The sequence below is a fragment of the Chinchilla lanigera genome, unplaced genomic scaffold, assembly GCF_000276665.1.
Source record: "Chinchilla lanigera isolate Chin_1 unplaced genomic scaffold, ChiLan1.0 scaffold00155, whole genome shotgun sequence".
In the NCBI taxonomy this organism is placed as follows: domain Eukaryota; kingdom Metazoa; phylum Chordata; class Mammalia; order Rodentia; family Chinchillidae; genus Chinchilla; species Chinchilla lanigera.
The window spans coordinates 494,649-520,317 of record NW_004955556.1 but is presented as its reverse complement, the minus strand read 5'-3'; the positions used below and the strand labels follow the sequence as shown (position 1 = coordinate 520,317).

Sequence of the window (25,669 nt, the reverse complement as noted above, 5' to 3'; positions counted from 1 at the left end):
GGTTTTAATACTGATAGCATATCTTGTAGAGAAAATGTCATTAGTGAGACTGAAAAAAATGATCAAGGCTCATTCATTTCTAGATGGCCTTTAAATGATAATGTTTCAGAGCAGCTAAAAGTACCTGATGAGATAAATGCACATGTGGGGTTTGACATCAAGCAATAGTCTATCTGGCAACCTCGGCTGGTAATCAAACAATTACAAAATAGAAAGTACATCTTGTACAAGCTGACAGGGCCATTAAATCAGGAGAGCTGTGGGCAGACGTACTGACACTGCAAGAATTACCAGAAAGCATTAATTTCAGCATTAATAAAATGGCAGTAAATAGATGACAGCTGCCAGATGAACTAAGAAATAAGGTTACTGGCCTTGTTAAGCTCGCGTCTCATTTTCTCAGGCACAAACTGATCGAGGTAGCGTCTGAAGTGAAGTGCGTCGATGGCAACGATTTCAGTGCAGCGGCGCTGCCAGTCGTCCCTGGGTCAGGTCACGATGGGGAGAAGATAAGAAAGAGGTAACATCCCTCAAACGCAGCCCCGGCAGGGTCAGACTATTGACACTTGGACAGCATTAAAATATTAAAAATGATGTGACTACAGGTTTCAGGAAACTATTTCACTTTTAGACTTAGAGACACACACATTGTGCATTGCTGGCATTAAATAAAAAGAAAAATCAAGAGACAACACAGAAATTGTGGACACATACATCATTACAGCGAGTTTCAAAGGTTAAAGGCTTTGGAAGCAAACAAAAGGAATTCAGGTCTTTGTTTCCCTCTTGTACTAAGGATGTGGAATTTACAGTTCACTCCTTTGTTCTGAGAGATATGCTCTAAATTACTGGCATGTAACATCAACACATACTGTCCAAATGCTATGAAAAATGGGTAATAATTCAGTGCAATATTCCACCTACTGTGCTCAATTACTGACTGCAAGAAAGTATTTTTTAAAGACAAAAGACTCAAAGCAGACAATAACATGTTGATTGGTGATGTACAAAGTACTAGGTGGGACAATAATTTTAGGAATGTGTAAAATTCTAAATATTTCATCTCTTTTTAAAGTTTCACATATTGATATGCCAAGCAACTTCTCACTCTGCAGAACAACGGAAACCTTCATGTTAGTCTGTGAATAATTATTGGGAGTAAACACCCACACAGATAACTACTGCAGCCACAAATTTTACACAGAACAGAAGGCAAGAAAGCAGAGGCTGATGTGAGCCATTACAAGAGCAAGTATGGCACAGATTCAGCTCCCTGGGCAATAGCCAGCTTCTTTCTGCCAGATGGCTCACTAAAAAACGATCTGCCCAGGGTAAAGGACAAAACTGAGTGGGGAAACAAGAAGTTAAAGTCTGAATATACTTCAAGAGGAAACAGGACGGCAATGGTGGAGTTCACTGCAAGTCCCGCTGGCAGTGGTTTGTGGCAGTAGGCAAACTGTCCCAGTGCAGGTTCCTCCATCCAGCGAATCTCACAGAGAAATGGAAGGGAGGGAAATGAGCTGGCCAAAGGCTCTCAGCTCCTTTTAGAACTGATTCAATGGGTTGGGGATATAGCTCAGCAGCACAAGCACCTGCCTGGCAAGAGCGAGGTCCTGAGTTTGATTCCCAGTACCAAAAAAAAAAAAAAAAGAAAAGAAAAGAAAAAAGAAAAAGAAAAAGAAAAAGAAAAAAAACTGATGTAAAATAAGTGCCAACTTGAAAGTTCACCTCCACCACACTCAGGTGGCAGCTTAGAGGGAAAGAACTACAGAGAACTCTCTGCCTTGTTTTTGCTGTAGATGTCTGTTTTTTATTGTCTGTTCCTTCCTTTGGTATATGGAGACAGTAATATGGATTTTTTTTCTAATATAACAAAAGACAGTTTATTTGGAAAAAAGATGGAAAAGCTAAGATAACTACTGTGGGATAGTAGAGGGAAATCGGAGCTGAATGCCCCATTTTTCTTTTTTTGGAGACAGGTCTCACTAAGTAGTTCAGGCTGGAATGGAAATCATGGCAACCCTTCTGCCTCAGCCTCTTGAGTGCCGAGATTACAGGTGTACACAATCGCACCTGGCATTAATATAGTTTTAAGTGCCAATGAACTTGTAATACTGAGGTTAAAAAGAAAATCCAACTGCTGGATGAACAGCCTAAGGGACACAGAACACACCAGGGCAAACCAGACACACCTTCACTTTGAGCCTCGCAACACCAAAAGTCAGAAAACAGACTCACCTTTCACTCTCATCTTCATGGCTGCGAGCCCAACGGTATGTTTCAGCATAGCCAATGTATTCACTGTACTGTTCAGTACCTGAAACAAGTAATCTGTGACTATTCACTTCTTACTCAATGGTAAAAGCCTCCTACTTTAGGTCAGCAACAAGGCAAAAGCACCACTGCCATTCAGCACTGTACTCGACAGCCTCCAGCTAGTGCAGTTAAGCAAGAAAAGAAGTAACAGACATGAAAAATGTGAAAAATTAATAGGCTGAGCGCGTAGTTCAGTGGTAGAACACATGCTTGATTTGGGCGAGGCCCTGGGATCAAATCCTTAGCACCCAGAAACAACAAAATTGTCCATTTCTGAAGATGTCCTGATTGGTTACATAACAAAGCCTAAAAAACCAATGAAAGAAAAAATAGCTTGTAAGTTTAGTGAGATCAGAGTTCACTCTGTACACTAGCAGTGAACAATGGGAAAACGAAACTTTCAAAAATCCATTAACTATCATGTCCAAGAACTGCAAATATCTAGGACTAAATGTCCCAATGGTTGTAGAAGACACTGCTGAGAAAAAGCAAAGACTCAGATACAAAAGTACACTATCTGCTGGGATATTGTCATGATGGTCATTTCTGATCTACAGATTCACTTTAATTCTAAATAAACACAGTAGAATTATTTATTTATTTATTTATTTATTTATTTATTTATTTATTTATTTATTTATTTATTTTTGCTTTGAGACAGAGTCTCACTCTGCAGTTCACGCTGGCATTAAACTCATTATGTAGCCCAGGCTGGCCTCAAACTTCTGGTGATCTTCCTGCCTCGGCTGCCCAAGTGCTGAGATTGTAGGCGTGTATCACCATGCCCAGCTTCCCCAGTAGACTTTTTAAAAAGTAGTAACTGAGAAGAAATGTATGCCCATTTAAAAATTTATGTAGAGCAGCAAAAGAAATTTTGAAAAAAGAAGATTACAGGACTCATTTATCTCATTCAACATTTACTAGGTCTTGGCCCAAGGAAAGACCAACACATCAAGAGAACGACACAGAATCTGCAACAGTCAATTGCTTGTCAACGAAGGCTCTGAGTCTAGGAAAGGACACATTTTCCAGCAAATACTACTGAAACAAGTATTCATAGGAAGAAATAATAATAAAGCTCAACTGTTACACTACAAATACAATTTTGAGATGGATCACAAATATAAAATTATAAAACTTCTAGAATAAAACACAGGACAGTAGTTTTATTATTGCTTCCCTCCTTCCCTCCCTCCTCCTTTCCTTTCCTTTCCTTTCTTCTTTCTCTCCCTTCCTTTGTTTGTTCCTTCCTTCTTTCCTTCTTTCTTTCCCTCTCTCTCTGTCCCTCCCTCCTTCCCTTCTTTCCTTCTTCCCTATTCCTTTGCTCTTGGTACTAAGATTGAATCCAGGGCCTCTGCCTTGAACTACATTCCTAGGCATGCCTGGCTTCCCTTAATTTTCAATTTTGTGACAGGATCTTGCTTGGACACTAAATTGCTGAGGCTGGGCTTAAACCTGTGATCCTCCTGCCTTAGCTTCTGACAGTGCTAGAATTATAAGCATACACTACCAAATCCAGTGTGATAGGAAAGATTTCTTAAAATAGATAAAGAAAACAGTGACCATATAGTTTAGAAAAAGACCCAAACAAAGCTATACTGGATCAAAATTAAATAGTTCTGGTCATTACAACACCAATAAGAAAATGTTTAGGCAGGACTCAGGGGGAAATATCCATAAAACCAGTATCTGAACAAAGGTCTTATATTCAGAATACTTGAAGAGCACTCAACAATAATAAAAGCACCAACAACCCAATTTAGAAAAATGGGCAGGTGACTTGAACATGCACCTCACAGTGCAACATACACACTGGACAGCAATCAAATAAAACACTCATCACCTTAATCAGTCATAGAGAAATGCACTTTAAAGTCTCAATGAGATGCCACTGTACACCTGAAGAATGGCTGAAATAAAAGAAGACTGATGATACCACATGGCAACAAGGTTGTTGAACAAAGAGAAATCTCATATAGTGCTGGTAGAACCTTATAATGCCATCATATAAGATGGCACAACTCTGGAAAACACTTTGCAATTTCTTATAAAGTGAAACATATATCCACTTTTTGGCCTAAAAATTCCATTCCTGGGTATTACCCAATAGAAACTGAAAATATATGTCCACAAAAACCATACAGAAGAATGTCTACAGTAGGTTTATTCACGATAGCCATCCATTAGTCAGGGTCCAACTAGAGAAACAGAACTAGTAGGACAGTAGGACATACAGATGAAGACACTTATTACAAGGAGTTGGTTATACAACTCTGGGAAGCTGGCTCTGAGACACAGGCAGCTGCTATTGTCCATGGGATGTATTTCTTCTTCCTCTGCTCTTAAGGCCTTTCAACTGATTAAACTAGCCTCAGGCATATTGCCTTAGTTACTTTTCTCCTGGCTAGGACAAAATAGCCAACACCCAAAGTTTAAAAAGAAAAGGTTTATTTGGCTCATAGTTTGTAGAGGTTAAAGTTCATAGTTGGCTGCCTTCAAGGCACAGTGGCATGGCAGAGGGGCATCACAGAGGAGAAATAGTCCATGGCAGGCAGAAGGCAGCAAAGTGCAAGCAGCAACAAGCAGTAACAACAGTAGCCCTCTCTGTCCCTTATATTCTATATAGCTACCCATTCTTAGAACAGGCAGTGATCACACTCAGAGCAGAGCACCCTTTATTATCCTAGCACTGCACTGTGAATCAGTCCCAGCATCACAATTCTAGCATTATATACGCCAGATCCAGATATCTTCAAAAATCTCCACCAATGACCAAATGGGGCTATGGGGGGACATCTAGATACAAGACGTAACACACAGCATTGTGAAGAATCTCCCTTTTTAAAACTGATTGTGGACTTCAATCACATCTATAAAATATCTTTACAGTTAATAGCAAGATTAATGTTTCTTCAAATAATGGGGGTTGTAGCTTAGCCAAGCTGACATATAAAAAACACAACAAACTCAAAAGCAGAAACAATCCAAATGTTTATCAACAGAAAATTAGCAAAATACGCGGCATGATCATACAGAGGAATACTTAGTAATAAAAAAGAATCACTGATGTATTGAGAATACAGATAAATTTCACATACACTATGCAGAGGAAGATAAGACACAAAGTTATATAAATTTGTTTAGATGAAATTCTAGAAAAGACAAAACTATATAGACAGGACTCAAGGGAATTTTCTGAGGTGATGGATGGATACATTCCACGTCTTGACAGAGATGTGGGATACAGGAGCATGTGTGTTTGCCAAAACTCACTATATTATACACGTAACAGCATATATTTCACTGTGTATAAATTTTACTTTAAAAAAGTTATAAACAAGCATTAAATATTACTTAGGTTGCTTTTCTCAGTGGCACTATTTAGCAATTCTGAAACTACCTTCTGTATATTCTGGCCTGAAGAAAATGAGAAAACAAGGAAAGAGGAAGACTACAGAGTATGCTGTGATACTGGATGAGAAAGGGAGATATACATGAGTTCACAGGTGTTTGTGTGTGTGTGTGTGTGTGTGTGTGTGTGTGTGTCTGTGTACACACAGGTGGGTATAACACTATGTTCTAGGGCAAATCCTGGCTTCTAAAAGACTACTCTAAAATCTAAGACTCTTTAGAGAAATGGTTGTTACAGTGTTAAAGGGCAGGGAATATACAAGATGGGCCTAGAACATCTTTTGGTGCTAAAAAAGGGGTGTTCAAAGAAGAAAGTGCATTAAGACACAATGGACCTATGACAAAGGGATACAACAGGTGAAAGGAGCTCCCTCTGATCAAATGTGGGGCAACTTAGCATTAACAGATGACAGCAACAAATTATAGCCCACAGAATAAAAAGAATCTGTATCTATACAACCACTGCTAAATAAATATAAATAAGGAAGAAGAAAAAGTCCTTCTTTGCAGTGGAACATCAAGTACTAAATGTAGAATACAACAGTACCTCGGTTCATGAACTTAATTCTTTCCACAATTCTGGTCACAGAATTTGTTCCCCAATTCTAGTGTAATGAGAGTTAAAAAAAAACTTATCAATGGTTGCTAAAATTAGTAGGTGAAGCTTTGATGACAGGTTATTCGGAGTTTCAAAAGATATGAAATACATAATTACAGATTAATGACAAAGTAAAAAAGAAGAATCTGACAGAGAAGAAACCTGACAGACCACTTTGCCCATCATTATACCTGTGTCACTTGGAGGGAGAAGACACACAAGCAGGAACAATACCACTCTGTGGGACTCCTATTAGAATGAACCAACAAAGGGAAAAATGAGAAACTGTGCCAGCTTAAAGGACACATGACAAGTAAAAGAAGGTATGAGGCTGACTGGTTGAAGACTGGGGGAAAAAAGCTACCAAGGGCTTATTTGGATAACTGACAATTAAAACATAGACTAGGGATTAACAGAATTACATCAATTTAAATTTCTTGATTTTGATAACTGTGCTGCTGACTGAAAGAGATTGTTTTAATTCTTAGGAAATACAAATTTTTAGGAGAAAAAAGGGGGTAAAGGTCTCTAATACACGCTTAAATATTTCAGGACTAGAAAAAAAGACAGCTGAAGCAAATGAGGCAAAAATGTAAGTGGATAAACCTTAGTAAAGAGCATATAAAAATTCCATGCATTATCCTTGCAACTTTTGTGTAAGCTTAAAATTTATTTATACTCATATAAAAATATACTCATAAAGCTACGAAAAATATTCTTTTTATATGGCTTATGTTTTCCAGTAATTGTTAAAAATTTTAAACTCAATACTAGAGTTCCCAGTTTGTTCAGTACACTGCTTCTTAAAAAAGTCATTTATACTTCCTTGTTGATATTATTTTGTGGTAGTGGAAATTGAACCCAGGGCCTCATGTATGTTAGGCAAGTGTGCTACCTCTGAGTTACATCCTCAACCCTATACTGTAAGCCCTACAAATTCATCTAGAATCTTGGGCAAGATATTCATGCTACAAATCAAGAAAGTAATTACAAAATTCTTGTTGTTTCTAATGCAAAGCTTTCCTTTATGCAGTAAGTAAAGCCGGCTGCTCCCGTCCGTGGTCCCATGGCAGTTTGTACAGAACATTAATACAGAATTTAATATATTAATTGTTATCTGGAAACGAACTGTATTTTCACATAGTAGCAATGAATTAGAGTAGAACTGGAAACTGAAATTAAAAATAGAAAAACATTTATAGTAGCCATGACAATTATGAAAAATTTAGGGATAAATCTGAAAAAAAAAAACAAAAAACAAAAAACAAAAAACAAAAAACAAAAACAAAAACAAAAAAACATGGAAGTATAGGATGAAAACTATAAATTATTACTGAGGAAAGTTAAAGAATACCTGAAGCCAGGGATTTAGCTCAGTGGCACAGCACCTGCCTGGCAAGCGCGAGGTCCTGAGTTCGATTTCCGGTACAAAAAAAAAAAGGATACCTGAATAAACAGAGATGTACCATATTCAAATCAAACTAAATACAGTTAGGATGTCAGTTTCCCCCAAAGTGATGTCTAGATGCAAACAAAGAAGTCTCAAAATTCCATGAAGCTTTTTTGGTGAATACTGAAAAATGAACTGTAAAATTCACCAAAAGAACTCAGAAAAAGAAGATCTGGAAGGTTCATGTCATCTGATTTCAAGGATAAGAAGCTATAGTAGTCAAAAGAGAAAGACTTAGAAAAACCTCAAAACAACTAATTAATAAATTGGACTTAAAATTTAAAAAATTCTGTTCTTCAAAAGTCCCATTAAGAAAATGACATCTTGATACATGTATCTGATAATGAATTTATATACAAAATAGGAAGTGCTTTCAAAATGTAAAAATATAAGAAAAACCAAACAATTCAATGAAAACACAGGCAAAGATGGTTTCAGGGATATAGTCACAGATGAAAAACCTATCCAGTTGCACACTTTAAATAAACATAGTTTACTGTATGTCAATTTTAACTCAATACAGTTAATTAAAACATGTAATCTGACACCCCCACTGGACTGTCAGTTCCTCAAAGGCAGGGATTATAAATTACTAGCATTTGTGTCTACATCCACATCTTATAATGCAGAAGCATAAAAAGCATTTGAATAAATACCAGCCTGATGCACATAATACTGAGCAAAACAGAAAGGACACTGCATCAACTGAGACTCAAATGACGAGTCCAGAAATATTCCATCCCAGGGCACCATGTCGTGAGCACACATACATATAGACGCTCACATCTGCACAGTGTGGTAAAGAGAACCACAGCGAGACCAGGAGACACAAGAGACCCAGTGACTCTGTACCAAGCCTCACTGGACTTCATTTTGTTATCAGGGTCATTAATTATCTTTTTACATCACAGAACTATTTGAACAGCCAAATAAGACAAGTTCAAAATCCTTCAAAACCATACAGAAATCAGAGTTGGTATGATTACACTTATCTGGTCAGTCTACCAGCCTGATGGGAACCAAGAAAGCGAGGAACACTCTGACTTATTTTTTTTACCTGTTTTCTGCCCGGCAGTAGACATGACTCACTTTTCCTGCCAGTTCTGCTGACATTCAGAAGGACGTAAGGACTTGAGGTATCCGGGATGATACGATTTGCTACTGGGGTAGTTTTACACTAAATATAAAGCAGTACCTTGGTAGATGTCATTAACTGGTTCTGGGAGGCAGGAGGAGTACTAAAAAATGAGTACCAAACCATTCTGGCTGGAAAGAGTGTAAGTCCCAAGGCAACTGATACCCAAGTTCTAGCCTGAGCGTCCAGTACCAAACAAACAACGAACACTGGGACAAAATTTTTGCATCAAAATGCCCAGTACCTAATCAGACCAGTTTCAAAGCGGTGGAGTACCAAGATGACTGAACTTGCCTTCTGCTCCACTGTGCTCACCAAACCAACCCCCTTAGAGCCCTTGGACAACCTCTAGTATTGAAGCTATTTATTGGGTGTTGTAGAGGAACTCCCGACAGAAGGAATAAAAAAAAGAAGGCTGGAGTTTTAATACTTTTCCTCCATCCATACTTCCTCACAGACTACTACAGGGAAGATCACAGCAAATAGAGGGATAACATTTTCTAGATAATGTATTTGCTGCTTGCCTGACATGTTTCATATTCATTTAAGAGTCTGACTGCAACCAGATGTCCCACAATGATGATAAATTTAATTTATTTCCAATTTCTGAAACTCTTCTACAGATTCAGGCAGCACAGTCACAGCCATTAGCTCACCGAGCGTGGGTGCATCAGTGAAGGAATGGAATTGATCAGGCAGATAGATTGCAGTACATGGTTAAGAGTTTCCTAAGAAGGGAGATGGCAGAAATCCAGACATCAAATAGATGATGAAATGGCCATTTCCATTAAAGGAACATCACATCACAGATATTAATTAGGAGGCACTATAATACAGTTAAGTGGATGTGGGAAAAATGCCGAGTTAAAAGTCACCTCAAATGTCCTTAGCTTGAGGTAACTACAGATGTGCAAGTGAGTCATGGATCTGCATTTTCCCAGTCATTCTGCAATGGCTGCAGGTAAGTTAGAATCCAAAGATCAACTCCAGAGTGATCCTTTTTCAGGCTGGGGACAAACTATCCTTAAAAAAAAAAAAGGAAAAACAGTCAATGCTTTCCTTTTAATATTTCCAGAGAAAATGACATCTTTTCCTTATTTATAGTAATGTTAAGGCAGATGACTGTAAGAAATACGAATTAAGTGAAACAAATTAGTTTTGAGTTTAATTGCCTAATATTCTATTAAGTTTTTTAATTTCAAGGATGTAAATTCATTTTAAAAACTGATGGGACAGTCGGGTGTGGTAGCGTACGCCTGTAATCCCAGCACTCAGGAGGCTGAGGCAGGAGGATCCTTGAGAGTTAGAGTCCAGACTTAGGCTACAAAGTGAGTTCAAGGCCAGCCTGAACTGCATAGTGAGATCCAGTCTCAAAAGACAAAAAAGGAAAAAACCTCCAAAACGCTCCCCCCTCCTCCCGCCAAAACCTGACAGAATACTTTGTTCTGAGTCTTCAGTTCAAATCTAGCATAAGTGCTAAAAAGTGAAAATCATTTAAAGTACTTACTGACATACCAAAATGATGAGGAAGTCAGACTCCTAACTTTGAAAGTTCCATAAAAGCATGTTAAGACAAATATTCAAAGGATTTAGTTGCCCAGCAATGGATTTATGCCAGTTTTCATTTTTTGTTTTGTGATTCCTTGCACTTGCACCTCCTCAACTATATGCTCCCTATGTGCTTACAGGATAACAAACAAATGTAAACAGAAGGCTGATATGTGGGCTGAGACAACACTGAGAACTAAAGAGGCCTATTTTTCTAATTCAGTACCATGTGGGTCATGAAGAAGAAATTCTTTTGCTAAGCATCCATTCTGAGTTTCTAACAAACTCAGACAATTTACAGCTTTCAGTTTCACCTCATCAAAGCAGCAGGAACAAAAGGATAAGGATCGAGACAGGATGTCTAAATGATGTGGGATAAGTTGCTGAAGGCCACTTTACCAGGGAGCACTTATAAAAGTAAAGCAAAACAGTGGAACAAAAATGGTAAAACAAAATGGTGGAGTAAAAAAATCCTGGAAATCCTGCCACGAAAGCAAGAACACAGAAAAATCACACTGAGAATAAACTGTTGAAATTAAAGGAAGCCTTGAAGCAATCCAAGGAGTGCTTACTCAAAGAAAACTGGCTGAATCTTGAAAATAAGCTTTGTGGTGATTTTATTTGCCCTATTTCCAACCTGCCCTCTCAAGCTCTCTCAAGTGGTAGCCTTAAAACCAATCGTCCATAGTCACAGTGAAACACAGCAGTCCAGCAGCCACCAGGTGACGCAGAAGGGGACTGAGGTTCCTCATGTCCCATTTTGACAGAGCTGTCACCATTAGACCCATCTGGTGGTTCCCTGGAAGACCTCACTAGACTTAGAGCTCACCAAGTGTGAAAAGTCAGATCCCTAAGGGCTAGATGAAAACGAGCATAGGGAACTGCTTTGCACTGAGGCTGCCAGAAGTAACAGGCGAACCAGGAAGTTTCCAAGGAAAAGCCGAGGAATGAGATGTCCATAAAGGGCTCAGGACGGTTCTAAAGTATTCCTGGGAATTTCAGAGACCACACACACGCGCATGGCTGTATGAGTGACCAAAAAAGATCTGAGAAGGCCCTCGCCTCCCACTGCCTGATTCTGAATCTCTGTGCAAGCAGGAGGCAAAGGCAAGACGCCAGCAACCACCTGATGAAATGTTGAAAGTGAGCCCCAACATGCACATAGAGCACTTAAGCAAAGACTGGGAAACTTACTTGTTCCTGGCATTTAAGAAAATCTGCACAATCATTAGCTGAGTACTAACCTAAATGAGCAGATTTTAGGGACCACATGCAAGAAAGAATACACTTTGCAGAATTTGTTTAGTAAAGCCATTAAACAGCAGAGAGTAACAATGAACTCTGATGAGGGGAAAATCTGATTTCCAGAGTTGCTACACTATTTAAAATGTTCAGTTCTTAACAACAACAACAACAAAAAGTAAGACATGGAAAGAGGAGTATGGGCCACACCCACTAGAAAAGCAGCCAACAGTCATTGACACTGCACTTAACAGACAAAGACTTGAAAAATGTCTTCGTTTTGTTGGAAACATAACATAAGGACAAAATTTAGAGACTCTCCTGAAGGCTGCCTATGAATGCACCTGAGGCAGTGTGGCTTCAAGATAAGACTACAGAGTCTTAGTTTTGACTTGTGTGCTTCTACAGAGACAACTTAAGTTTTATATACATTTGACATAAATCACAGAGGATGGTTTTATTTCCATTGCAATCTTTGAAAAAGCAATAAACCACATTCTCCAACCCACATGAGTGTTTACTTTCTTATGCTAATCTCAAAGCAACAACAGAGCCCAAGATGAAAAAACAAGTGAATTTATTTTTAGGAATTAAAAGTACTGACAACTGGTGGGGCATTATGGCCTCTATGCAAGAATGTTCTGTCAGGTACTCAAATAAAAGGTTTAACTCAGACAGGTGGCCCAAGGTCAGTTATTAGTTCAACATTAACGCTTTGCAATTCACTGACATAAAAATACTGCGACATACTGCTATCTCAATCTGAAGAAATTTAACAACAAAAATATTAAAACTCTGTAAGAAATCCAAGTATAAATTTGATTAAATTTCACCCTTTCCTCCTCCCATATTAATTTAAAGAAACCAAGGACAGGCAATAATATAATCACATTTCTGCTTTTAGGATTAGAAATTAGGATAAACATAAGGTTACTGATTCACTTCTCTTCTATAAGTTCACTGTTACATTGATGCTCTCCAAAATATTGTTACTGTGTCATTCATTCATATATATAGACATATATCTTAGTTTTAAACATTTTTATTTTTTAGATTTTTAAAATGTTTTTTTATCTCAGTACTCTTTTTTCTTTTTTTTTAATTTTTAAAGGAAACAAGTCACTTAAAAATATAACAGGAAAATGACAGGACACACTCTCAAAAGTATACCTCTATCTTCTTTTAAGAGAATTATTATTTCATGAAAATTCCAACTGAAAAGTACTGAATAGCTGTTCCTCAGATAAAGATGCTAAGGAAGAAAAAATGGGAGATAAAATCTATACTCGGAACATTTTAGGAAAATAAGACCATAACAATTTCAAAACGCAAGTATAATGAAAAAAAATACTGGGGCTAGTGCCCACGGAAGAGAAAAGCTCACCTGAGCAGCCTCTGCTCTTCATGACAGTCACAGACGAGGACAACTATCCCACTGTCTGGACTCCCAAACTAACCTGTGATAATAAGACATTCATTGTGATCCAGCACCTCAGTGAACAGCCGTGCAACAATCAACTCAGGGTTGATTAAAAAGCGGATTTCTTCTTGTACAAGTCCTGCACTGGTTACACCACCTCCAACAAAACGGTTTGCAAAATCCACCTATTTGGGGAAATGTGGCATATTAAATGATGGTCTACAATGCATACATGTGTGATAAAGAAGTACATGTCCTATTTGTTCTCAACTTTTCACATGAAGTCAGTCCTCACTTAGTAATCTCCTAGGGAGGATGACTACAGCTGCCTGTTCTCTTTCCATCTCATGGTAATTAGCATCTCTGTACACTTCTGTGCATCCTTAACCTCCATGAAGCATGTGGAAAATGGAGGTTCTAGGCAAAATGTTATGGATTATACTCTAGTTTATAACCCTTATTTGTGCCCCCCCCAACCATAAATTAAAAATGGTCTCTACCTCTACAGGTTTCAAGGTCATTTCCCTAGCTCCTTTACATATTTCAAGGTCATCCCTCAGCTCCTTTACATACATGGCTTTAAAACAATCATATCTTTCTTAAGATGGTAATACTTGTTTAAAGAACCAAAAAGTTTAGTGGTTGACTGTTTGGGGTAACCTATTTTCTTCTGTTGAAGAACAAAGGAATGGAATTTTTCTCCTACATTCAACTGCAAACTGCATGATTACCAAATATTTTTAAAAAATACCTAGTACAAAAGAAAAATAAAATCTAGTATAAAGAATAAAGATTCAATTAAACTGCCCCACACATGGTAGGCAAGTGCTCTACCATGGAGCTGCAGCCTGAATCCCACATAAACTATGTAGAGTATGGTGGTGAGTCCCAGTTTCCTACTGACAAAGAGTCATCATACAATCTTCATAAGCACGCACACTCAACTTGCCAATATTATTTCAGTTTATGTAAGAAATGGTGACCATCTTGGTCTTATATTATTGTGAAGATTTAGATTCACACTATTTGTGTATATTCACAGTCATATACCCAAGAAAAACAGAATTAAGTAGCGTAAGATCTATGTTTTCAAACTACTATAAATTGTAAGATCTCTTCAAACTTGTTCATATTTTCTAAAGTAACTGATACGAAATCATTATCTGAAGCCAATTTTGTAAGAGTAGAGTAAGAATCTGACTCTTCTGCTATTTTAATATGAAAAGATAGGTAGACATGAATAGATAGCAAAACTGTCTTTTTTTTTCCCCATCACAAAAAAACTAGAAAATAATGAGGCATACCACTGACAAATTCTTAAAATGAACTGTTATTAAGAATCAGGCATTTGGGTTTTTATTTCTGAATACTAAAATAAATGCTAAAAAAAAAAAAACCCAGAGCCATTCTTAAACTGATAGAGCAAAATAATTTTGGCAAAAGCAGTCTGTAGATTTGGATTTGTTACCTACTACAGATGAGGTCTTTAGGCACTGGGTGGTTCACAGCTCATTTTATTCCACTCAACAAATATTTACTAGGCATTGTGCTGGGAGCCACAAGACACAAAGATGAGCAAGTACTGGTTTTAGGCCTCACAGGAGACACAATGCTCCTGGCAGTCAGACACGTAAGCAGAATGGCAAGATGACTTACTAGAGAGAACCTATTAGTATATATGTGATACTTTCCAATAACACCATCACCCAGAATCTAAGAATGGAAGGAGGAAGGGATGGCATTCAATCCAGAATTAGCTGATGTTCAGGCTGAGGGAAGAGCTGCACAAAGACACAGGGGGACGCCGAGTGTCAAAAACTGTTCGGAGGAATGATAAGCAGGCAGCTGAAATATAGGAGACTTTATAGGTGGTAATGAGGTGGTCTGAAGTCCAGAGAATTTGTAGTCAATTTTGAATACTCTGGGAATAATTTACAGAATGAACCTACAGTTTACTAAGATAATCCAGGCTATAGAGAATAATCTAGAAAGGTATAAAATTTTAAAAAAGAGGTTAGTTTGTTGACTTCTGAGTAGTTTAGGCAAGTACTATGAGGGCCTCAAATAGGGCAGTGGCAAAGTAAAGAGAGGAGGCCCAGTGGAGAAATGAATGGAATCCTGGAGCACAGAGATCAAATGAGTGCTTATGAGTACAATGCTACTGTGAACAAAAACAAGAAACCAAGGAGGTTTGAAATCTACTTAAATTTTATTGGAATAACATACTGAACATAACTGAAATAAAAAGGTGAGCTCTATTTAACTTCTGTACTACTTGATAATAACCATGAAAGGCATGCAATGTGCCTGCTATTGCTCACTCTTAGATAAAAGGCCAACAACATTCATTACTTGAAAGGTGTGCACAGAAATAAGTACACTAACCTCAGTATGCCTCTAAGAGCAGAGGTCTTTAAGAAAACCTAAGTTTCTATTACTTACAGAAAGTTCTTAATAAAAGGCTCTCTATAAAATGTGAGAAAGCTGTTCCAGTCCATAAAAACAAGTATCTGGGTGCTTCTTTATATTTAACCAAGCATTTTCCAAGTCTCTTTACTGTAAAGCTACTTGTTCAGATTACTCAGCTTCTGAATTAAAATTTGATGAAAAGAAAGAAATGATAACACTCCTTAGAGAGGTTCTGTTGTTGTTGCCATTCAGCATAATGTAATTTATGTGTTACACAAGGAGCTCCAGAGCACTGCAACACAATATTCCCTGATCTCCCAGGGAGACAAGGCCTGCAGAGGGAGAACAATTAATAGTGCTAAGAGCCTTTATGGTGTTCTTTCACTCTAACGTGGTCTCACATGTGGTCTATAATATCCCGGGAAGTGGGGAGAATCTCAACTTTGACGACTACTACACAATTCCTTGTTGAATTGCACTGTGATGAAAGGTCAGCATTCCGGTGGTGCTAACTAGCATTAGTTTTGTTTTGCTCAGGTGCATTAAGACTCCCTCATTTTATCTGGATAGTAAAGTAGGAAATAATTTCATAAAGAAGGAGATGTGGGGGAAAGAGATGTTCATTCGAAACAATTTTATGAATATTGTAAAATTATTTTAAGTAAAAGATACATGATTAAATAAAAATATGCTTTGAGTGGTTTTTATTTTTTGCTTTTGTACAAATGAAGTATAGGACAAATTATTAATAAGTCTGTTTACAAACTCAAACACTGGGAGAAGGTGACTTAAAACAGTTTGCTTTGGTAAAGATTTTAATCACAATTACATCTAAATAAAAGGCAATTCTAGGAAAAATCTGTTTCATTAGTCACTTGGGATGTGTAATTATAATTATACATAAATCGGTCTACCAAAGCAGTCTATTTCCTGACAAGTGCTTTATCTTCTGATCTAATATAAGCTTCAAAGAATGACCCAAGAATAAAAATTAGCTATTCCCAGTATTAGTGATACCCAAGCTTCTTTCAAAAAAACGGTTTACAATGCTTATTTACATGGTAATAAAACATAAAACACAAACACTGCATCTCTGACTAGTGAATTTTAAAAAATCACTACAAATAACAAAGAAAATTCAACATGCTTAGATTAGGTATATATTTTAGAGCTAGATATAGATTGTATTTTACTAACTTCTTTTTCTAGGTTTTTAAAAAGTAATGCAGAGAATTAATAACCATGACTGAAGAATGGACAGAATTGCCTGCTCTTTGGCAAGGAAAAAATATTAGCAAGCTGGTTCATGAGCTTAGAGCTGTGAGAGATGGGAGACAGGCCTTTCTTATCAATCAATTTTAAGTATCTGCCTTCTAGACCTAAATAAGGCTACTGGTGGCAGAAAAACATCTCAAGCTGGTCATCATTTGGGGCAGAGCAAGAGCCTTTGAAGAAAAAAAAAAAAAAACAACTGCCTGATGACAGCTTGTCAAGACCATACCCTGGGAACTTCCTCCACTGTCAATCTACAATCAATGTCTGAACCAAAGGACTGATGTTGTCCAGATCTTGGGACTTTCTGTCAAAAGCTTTTTCAAGGGGCTCATGTAAGAAACAGGGAGCACACGTTGGTGAATAACATCAACACCAAGGCTGTCAAAGAGATCTGTCCGGTGTTTTTCTGCATTCTGCTATCATGCTTCTTTGCATTAAGTCAGTTTAGAAGGCAAATAAACAGCTTTTCAATTTCCTTTGCTGTCAGAAGCTTGACAAGAGAAAGTCTTACACACATACACACTGAAATTTACCTACCTGCAGCATGCCCTGGCCACTGCTTTCTATGGTGCCTTCATAAGTGACATGCAGCCGTGTCAGGGGTTTTTCACACCTACAATGGGAAGTGATATTCTTTTACTCATTTTTAAAAAATAAGTACTTCACTAAAATAAATGTGTAACTATACAGACAGCTATTAAAAATTGACACTGACTGTCTTCAACATTTTGTTATTGAAATCTGTAAATACACATATTTAAATTACACAGGACAACGTACTGGTTTGAAACCTGCTTTCTTCTGTATCAGTTCCTCTGTAAGATGGTTAAAACTTCTTAAGGTATAAAAAAAATTAAGATCTATGAAATTTTATCCCACAGTTGACATTCTAAGGAAAAATACAGAAAATCTGCAATAAATCATACATGATTCTCAAATGGGCTCTATTTTTACTGGCTTGATAACTGTATTTAGAGAAGGCTGTATTAATGAAAATATATGTATCAGAAATTCTGATCTGTGTCATTTTTATGTTAACAAGGCTAACTGATCCAACTTATTCAGAGGGCACAATTCTTTTCCTCTCAGTGAGGTACTTACCTGTCTTATATATTAAAACCAATTTCACTGTATTAATATTATTTGATATGCTGTTATTTCCTTACTAGATGTTTCCCCCTGGTGGCTTACTGAATAAAAAATATGAATTATAATTGAATGTAACAGAGATGGGATCCAAACTCCTAACTTTAGTAATAACTTTTTGTGAAGAGGGTGATCAGATTTTTAAAAAATAATTTAGCTACCAAAGCACTGTTTATTGATTTTAATGAATCTAACACGTCTGGCACAACTTCCTCCTAATAACTGATAACTTTAAAATAAGAAGGTAATTTGGTACAAATTCTATTCTAAAAGCTTTATTCGTATTTACTCTTTTAATTCTCAGAATAGCCCCATTACTATTTTCTTTTACAAAGGGAAAAGCAAATTAAATTTGTGCTAGCTAGTAAATAAACTAGCAAAGATCTGAACCCTCACCATTTAATTTTATTTTCCTCTTTTTAGGTTGTTTAATCTTACCCACTTTTGTTAATAATCATCTCAGCCACGCACTCAGTCTTCTGAACTTTTTCTTTTATCTCCTGAATAAACATCTTTGATAGATGAAAAAATCAGAAGAAAGGCAACTAAGCAGGTATGCTTTCTCAAGTTAAATTCCCTTAAAAGTGATTCCCTTTCATTGCTAATTCCAAGTAAAACAATGAGAAATATGATTTTTTAAGAAATTGAAAATAAGAGGTATTGGTCAACACATAATGATGCTAATAGTATGCATGTAGTATGCTTGATCACGTTCTCATGGGTATTCAGAAGGCTGATTCACACTTCTTTTTTTTTTTTTGGTACCAGGAATTGAACTCAGGACCTTATGCTTGCCAGGCAGGCACTTGTGCCACTGAGCTACATCCCTGGCCTGATTCACACTTCTGTACATGTCTTGGGGATTTGCTCTAGATTAGGGAACTGATTAACTATTTCAGGGTATAAAAGATCTTACACATCCAAATTAACTCAGCTGTTTGTTATTCTTGGTATTTTCAGATGAATAACAATAAATGAAAAAACCCCACTCAGTTAGGAACCTCCACAAAATCTCAGTGGTACACGGGGAGAGCCAAACTTCAAAATTCTTACCACTCAGGCAAAAGGCAGACAATTCTTGTCTCCCCCTGCCCCCGTACCAGGAACTGAACTCAGGACCTTGCACTTGCCAGGCAGGCACTGACAATTATTGTTTATTTAAAAAAACTCTAATTTGTCCTCCAGAAATAAAAGCTGTAAAATATAAACACTAACCAAAATAGAAGGTAAGAAGATATTTGAGTATCACTGCGTCATTTAGTGTCTTCATACATAAAACCTAATTCTAAACAAAACTTTGGTTCAGTAGACAAAACTATGGCAAAAATGGTAGCAATCAAATGGTTGTAGGTTTTTATTTAAGATATAACTTCCCTAATAATGAGGGCTACAAACTGATTTATAAGAAACTCCCTGACTCTAGGGCAATTACAAGTTTGGGAAACCATGGTTCCAAGGCTGGAAAATAGTAGACAAAACTATGGCAAAAATGGTAGCAATCAAATGGTTGTAGGTTTTTATTTAAGATATAACTTCCCTAATAATGAGGGCTACAAACTGATTTATAAGAAACTCCCTGACTCTGGGGCAATTACAAGTTTGGGAAACCATGGTTCCAAGGCTGGAAAATAGTCCCTTCTCGTGGTAAGAGTCCTTCTAATTTTAAGGTGCTAAGACTTTCTTTATGATTATTACCTTTCCCATTCTGGAAAATCTTCAAGACTCTGTCTTGTAAATGTCACCAACCCAGTAGGTTCTACAGCACAATAAAAAAAAAAAAATACACACAAATTAAGTTTCAATTTTGAATTATACATACACATACAATAATAGAATAAATCTAACAATGGCTATATTAATGAGGAAATAATATGTCTAGCTATGATAGCTGTCCTTGCATGTTTGGTTGGTACCTGGACTCCTTGTAGATACCAAAATCCATGGATATTCCAGTTTCTTAAATTTAAATTATCTGTATATTACTTATAATAGCCAGGTAGCATAGTATAAATGCTAGGGATATGGGTGTTATATTGTTTTAGGGATTACTGACAAGGGAAAAAAGTCTGAACACATTTTTCAGTACAGATTTTATATATGTATATATATATATGTGTGTGTATATATATGTATTATAAAATTATTTTCAATTTGTGGTAGGTTGTACCCTCAGATATAGAGAGCTAAATGTACAACACGATATTGATTCTGATAATGAAAATGTGGTATTTACACACAAGAGTACTACTACTGTACCATAAAAAAGGATAAACTTGAGTCGTTTGTAGGAGAATGGATGTACCTTTAGACCATAATGTGAAGTGAAATAAAAGAGACAAGATTAAATACAGCAGAGATTCTCTTATGTGAGAAACCCAAAATATAAATTAAGAGCAAAGTAAAAGACAGGTAATAGGAACTAGGAAGGTAGATCTTTTGCAAAAGGGAAGGGGAACAAGAGATGGAGGGAAAGGGGAGGGAGGGGAGAGGAAGGGGATGAAAAAGAATGAAGATGTATGATTTACATGTACTGACTCCCCATGAGGAATGTAATCACTATGCATTGCAAATATGTACTAATAAAGAATAAAATTAAGGAAAGAATACTGATTTAAAATAATATCATCCTTACATTAGAAGATTCTTCTATAAAATAATATACCTTTACTAAACAAAATTATACAGGTAACAGCATAATATTAGATTTGAGAACTGGTATTTTTTACTGAGTTTTAAAAACTGATCCCCCTCCCAAGCATCAGAAAAGATTCAGAGTTGAAAAAACTTATGCAAAATCACAAAGTTGAATTTTAACTTATAGACTCTTTCTCTAAGAAAAGCCTTAATCCTATACTCGAAGACTGGCAAACAGGTACACATTTATGTGCTTTATGGTATAGTAAAATGTCTAAGATTTAAAAGTGAAATCTTTGGTATGTCCTTTGGACTCAGCGCAGTTAAATCTAGGCTTAGACAACAGGCAGGCATTGCTGGACTTTTAAGTAAGTGCCTTAGACAGAGGAAGAATTATTGTGTTCTAAGAGTTAACAAAAATGGCATACATTTAAGGAAAGACACATTTGAAAGAATAAAAGTAAAATATTATCAATGCAGTCAATAATTTTAGAGGAGAGGATCCTGTTTTGGTTAGATTTTTTTTTAAGCCAGTGGCAAATAATATAAATCAGTTGTCCAGAAATAATTTGTCCTCTTCAAATCAATTATCTAAAAAGGTCAGGCTATTTTGTGGGTTTTTTTTGTTATACACAAAGAGCTCTTAAGCAGAAAGAGAGAGAGAGAGAGAGAGAGAGAGAGAGAGAGACAGACAGACAGAAAGAGAGAGAGAGGTAAGGAGCCATTAGTGATGATTGTGTTGAGGCCTGTGAAAGCCTGGGAGCATTTCTTCGCTCTCAGTGAAACAACTCAATAATCATATGGAGTAGCTGTATTAGAAAACAACTTTTGTTAACATGAGTCTTAAAATATTCCTTAGAGATTTAACTTTAAGACAAATCAACAGCACCCTTAAAAATCACAAGAGGCTACACCATCCCAATATCTGTGAAATAATTCTTTAACAGGAAACTAATGTATACCTGATCATTCAGACACTTGGTGGAAGGAATGAACATTAAATGCCCTTCAGATACACAAAGAGACCAAGAGAAATTCATAAACTAACACTTGCTGGTAAAGAGAGAAAAGGCAGAAGGACTGGTTCCTGAGATGTAATTAGTAGATGCTTTGAGAATGTGTATTAGCTTTTTTCATTAAATGGCACTTTCACTTTAGAATAGGGTATTTTGGTTAATCAAATACTCATCTTAATTAAAAATCACAATATACACTTTATACGGCTCACTGACTTTTAAATATGTGAACCATAAGATACTTTATTGAAAACTATATTAAAAATAATTCAGAAAGCTCTTTAAAATCTTTTAATCTTGAGATCTTCATCCTGAATTTATAGCTAGATGTTTAATAATACTGAAAAGTTGGTCCTGACGGAATTTTCTTCTATCAGTTCTAAAAATGTGAGCCCTTTTCCCCCACCACATATTAGGTTTCTCAACAGAATACAGGTTTTATAATAGATAAAAGCACAAGTTTCTACCAGATAGCATCTGCTGCTGCTGCCACCTAGCGGCACTGCCAAGGGAAACTCTGAAGTCAACTCTGTGGCAGGCCTTTGTGGACCCACTGGTGGGAGGACTCCAGACCTGAAGTTTGAAGTCTGTAGTTTAGAAGACTTCTCTCCCCCTCTAGCCAGTGTCAACCTGGGATTCACAAGTTTCTTTACTGTCCCTTTCCTGCACAGCCAGGTTTATTTCTCATTTACCTGTGACTACGGATGCAGACCTTTGGTGTATCAACTTTGTGAGACAGGTCTCCTACCAGACTCTTCCACTCCATGTGTTTTTTCCTTTTAAATCTTGAAAACCTAGAGCAACATTTTACTGCATTCTACAAAAAAACTATATTACCATAAGTAGTGAAAAAACCAGAAAATAAAATGTCTGGTTACAATGTATTTCTTCAAACTAACTCCCAAGACTTACAATGGCATATATATTTCTAGTTGACAAAAACAATCTGTTAAGTTTTCCCTCAAATTACTTGAAATCCTACAACTACGAAAGGCAAATTACACTTTAGAGAAGAAGTGTGATTCGATTCTCAGGACAGAAAAGTAAACTCAGATTTCTATCAATCCTATTTAAATTTAGATGAGAAAAGAAAGTAGTCATCTAACAAATCATTACAAATTCTAATTTGATTTTGTTTCAGAATCCTAAATAATCAAAACATTTTCCTTAATATTTCATTCTGCACAAGACACAAACCTAAAATTCAGTAAGCTACAATATAAATATTTCTCTATGGAAGCATCTGTTCTTCTTCTTAAATGTGAATGCCCTGATAGCTAATTTCTTTGAAAAACTTGAACGATTTCCAAAAACATTACAATAAATGGGGTAAAATGTAATGCTTACTGTGACAGGATTAAATAAGTACTAGAGAAATGACCTTAGAATGATTCTAAGATGTGGTTTAAGACAATACAAGTTTGATGACCAGGATGAAAAAGAACTCATTTCACAGGAACAGAATTGATCTACCTGGTTAGCAAATGGAAACTTTTAAGATGTTATAGTTTCCATGACTGCAACTTGTAGGAAAGGTTTCTTGTGACCGATAATCCTGATATGTCAATTTGATTGGATTAAGAAATGCCTAGAAGATTAGTAAAGTACTCTTTTGGGTCTGCCTGGGTGGGTCACTGAGCCGTGACCTTGGGTACTACGGTATATTTGGTCTCTGCTCCCTCTCTGGCACTATTCCCCTTCTCTGCTTTCTGGTAGCCATTAAATAAGCACTTTTAGTTTGCCATGCCCTTCTACCTTGATGTTTCTGCCCTGAAGCCAGCTAGCTATGGACTGAATCCCCTGAAACTACAGGCCAAATTAAGCCTGTTCACCCTTAAACTGTAGGTGTTGGGTACTATACAGTACATTATGACCAATACATTATGTGCTGATAATAATGAAAATATTCAACATGTATTTTGTTTAGTATCTGAAACTAACCTATTAAATCATTATTTTATTGTATAGATGAGAAAACTGAAGCAGAGAGGTATTAAGAAACTTGGTAATATTTTACATGCTTATATCTGGTAATCTGAACAACTACTTTGAAGATAACAACATACAATTTAACAACCATTGTTGATTTCCTATCACCTTGTTTTGAAATTGTGTATCATTTTTAATGTTATTTGAATTTTTTATTCCCTTTAAAATAAAAAAAAGAAACTTGGCAATGGTCACAGCTTGAGTTAAGTGGGCCATGGTCAGTGAGCCTGAGATAAGAGTGGTAATACCAGTCTATTCTCAGCTGTTCATTACCAGAGCATGTGTTGGACATTCACTACTGCTGCCCCAGGGCTACCATCAGTTGCCAGGAAAGCCAGATGGTTAAGGCACAACAGAGGAAGACATATGCAAACAGTATAAACCAGTTTTACAAGAACTCTACAAAAGGGTTAGGAGGAACATAAAGAAAGAATGGGCAGAAAACCAATGAATCAGCCTATACTATAAATGAATTTCACCTAGTTATTCTTTCTTTAAATAAAGAGAATTTAAAATATGTATTCTGGTCAATACATTTTCTTTTAAAAACATTAATTTACTGGCTTTACACATAAAAGGCCTCTGATGTATATTTATATGGGTCTGATTTTTAAGTTCCAAAATCCATGCACATTCATAGTACAGATTTGTGTACATACATAACACATATATAAAATTTAGGTTATAACATTATATCATTACTGTTTAAATACAGTTTGGGCAGAAGCTGTACTTTAACCACAGAATGTTCCTCTCATGACACTTGAACTGTTCTTCTCAGCAAGGAAAATTACAGTAAGAATTAAAAAAAATTACTTTTCTCTGTGACTCTTCGAAAGTAGCAGAACAGTGTTTTAAGCTTTTCTGGTTTCCTTGATGAACGTCCTTCAAACAGTCTGAAAGAGACCAAAAATAAAACAGGGTGGAGGATGATTTCAAATACCTTAAAGATTCATAAAACACTAAATATACATTGCTGCCATGTAATAAAAGTTCTTTCTGTGAAAGAGAGGTGGAGGACTGCCTGTCTGGGACCTGAAGCCAGGCTCCTCTGAAGCTGCTCAAGGCAGACAGCACTCTCTACCCACCTACTTCTACAATCCACCTTCCTCCTCTAGTCCCTTAAGGTCAACCAGGGCCAGCTGGTTAACATACAGCCATTTCCCCATGGCAAAGACAATTTAGAACATGTAATACCACTAGTTACAGAAGTGAACAAAAATGGTATCTGAAAAAAATCCACATCTGAGTGTCTGCAATGATTCGAGGGACTGTGATTATCAGAGAGACACAGGCAGGTGTGACAAGATGGGGGGAAAAGAACACCTGTGCTCTCCCAACATTCACATGAAGTGTGATCAAAATATATGATGAATGTTTAAATTAAAACATGTTATTATAGTAAAAGACACACTGCCATTAATCCTCCTCAAAATACCACTCCTTTTTCCCATCATTCTTGCAACTTTCTGAAGCAGTTCTGAAAGTCCTCTTTCCTAAGTGTCTTTATGAGGTATGTTAAGAAATTTGGTGAATGATGCTGCTGAGTGTTATCCAATGAAAAGGTGGTTTTGTAAAAACATTATGGTGTGTCCTCATTCACTTTAATTCACTATATCCGTAGGACTTCTGGCTTTCCCTCAAAGTAAAACTGACCATGAAAGATAAATATTTTGAATCAGTTCAGGATCTTGATTGAGGAAGCCATGATAGCACAACCAAAGACTCTCACAAAAGAGGATTTCCACAATTTCTTCAGAAAGTGGCAAGAACAATGGGTAAGTGTGTTCAAAATGGGTGGGGAGTATTTTGAAGGAGATTAAAGGCAATGTATCTTTTACTATAATACAGTTAAAAAATTTAAACACTCACCATAATTTTTAATCAATTCTCATCTATTGAGGCTGGTATCCTCGATGTGGCTGTGTTTGGAGAGAGGGCCTGTGAGGGAATGGTAAAGACTAAATGGGGCCATAAAAGTAGAGCAATAATCTTACAGGATTGGAGTCCTTCTAGAGATACCACAGCATTCTCTGCTAGGTGAGGACATAGCAAGAAGGCAGTAGTCAAGATGAGAAGA

At 36.7% G+C, this 25,669-nt stretch overlaps 1 protein-coding gene across 4 annotated transcripts in view; it reads right to left on the bottom strand.

Annotated features, from left to right (window-relative positions):
- The window catches only part of Parg (poly (ADP-ribose) glycohydrolase), a 104,672-nt gene that overhangs the window by 19,618 nt on the left and 59,385 nt on the right, over positions 1 to 25,669 (bottom strand). For 3 of the 4 annotated variants that reach the window (XM_005412559.2, XM_005412563.2, XM_013508787.1), the window contains 6 exons: positions 24,406 to 24,485; positions 19,646 to 19,706; positions 17,342 to 17,417; positions 13,158 to 13,305; positions 2,239 to 2,317; positions 375 to 483 (listed from right to left, as the gene is read on the bottom strand). In XM_005412559.2, coding sequence (XP_005412616.1) covers positions 375 to 483; positions 2,239 to 2,317; positions 13,158 to 13,305; positions 17,342 to 17,417; positions 19,646 to 19,706; positions 24,406 to 24,485 — 553 coding nt within the window. Of the gene's footprint in view, positions 1 to 374; positions 484 to 2,238; positions 2,318 to 7,628; positions 9,934 to 13,157; positions 13,306 to 17,341; positions 17,418 to 19,645; positions 19,707 to 24,405; positions 24,486 to 25,669 lie in introns of those variants that run through there. The other variant, XM_013508788.1, reaches the window with a different exon arrangement.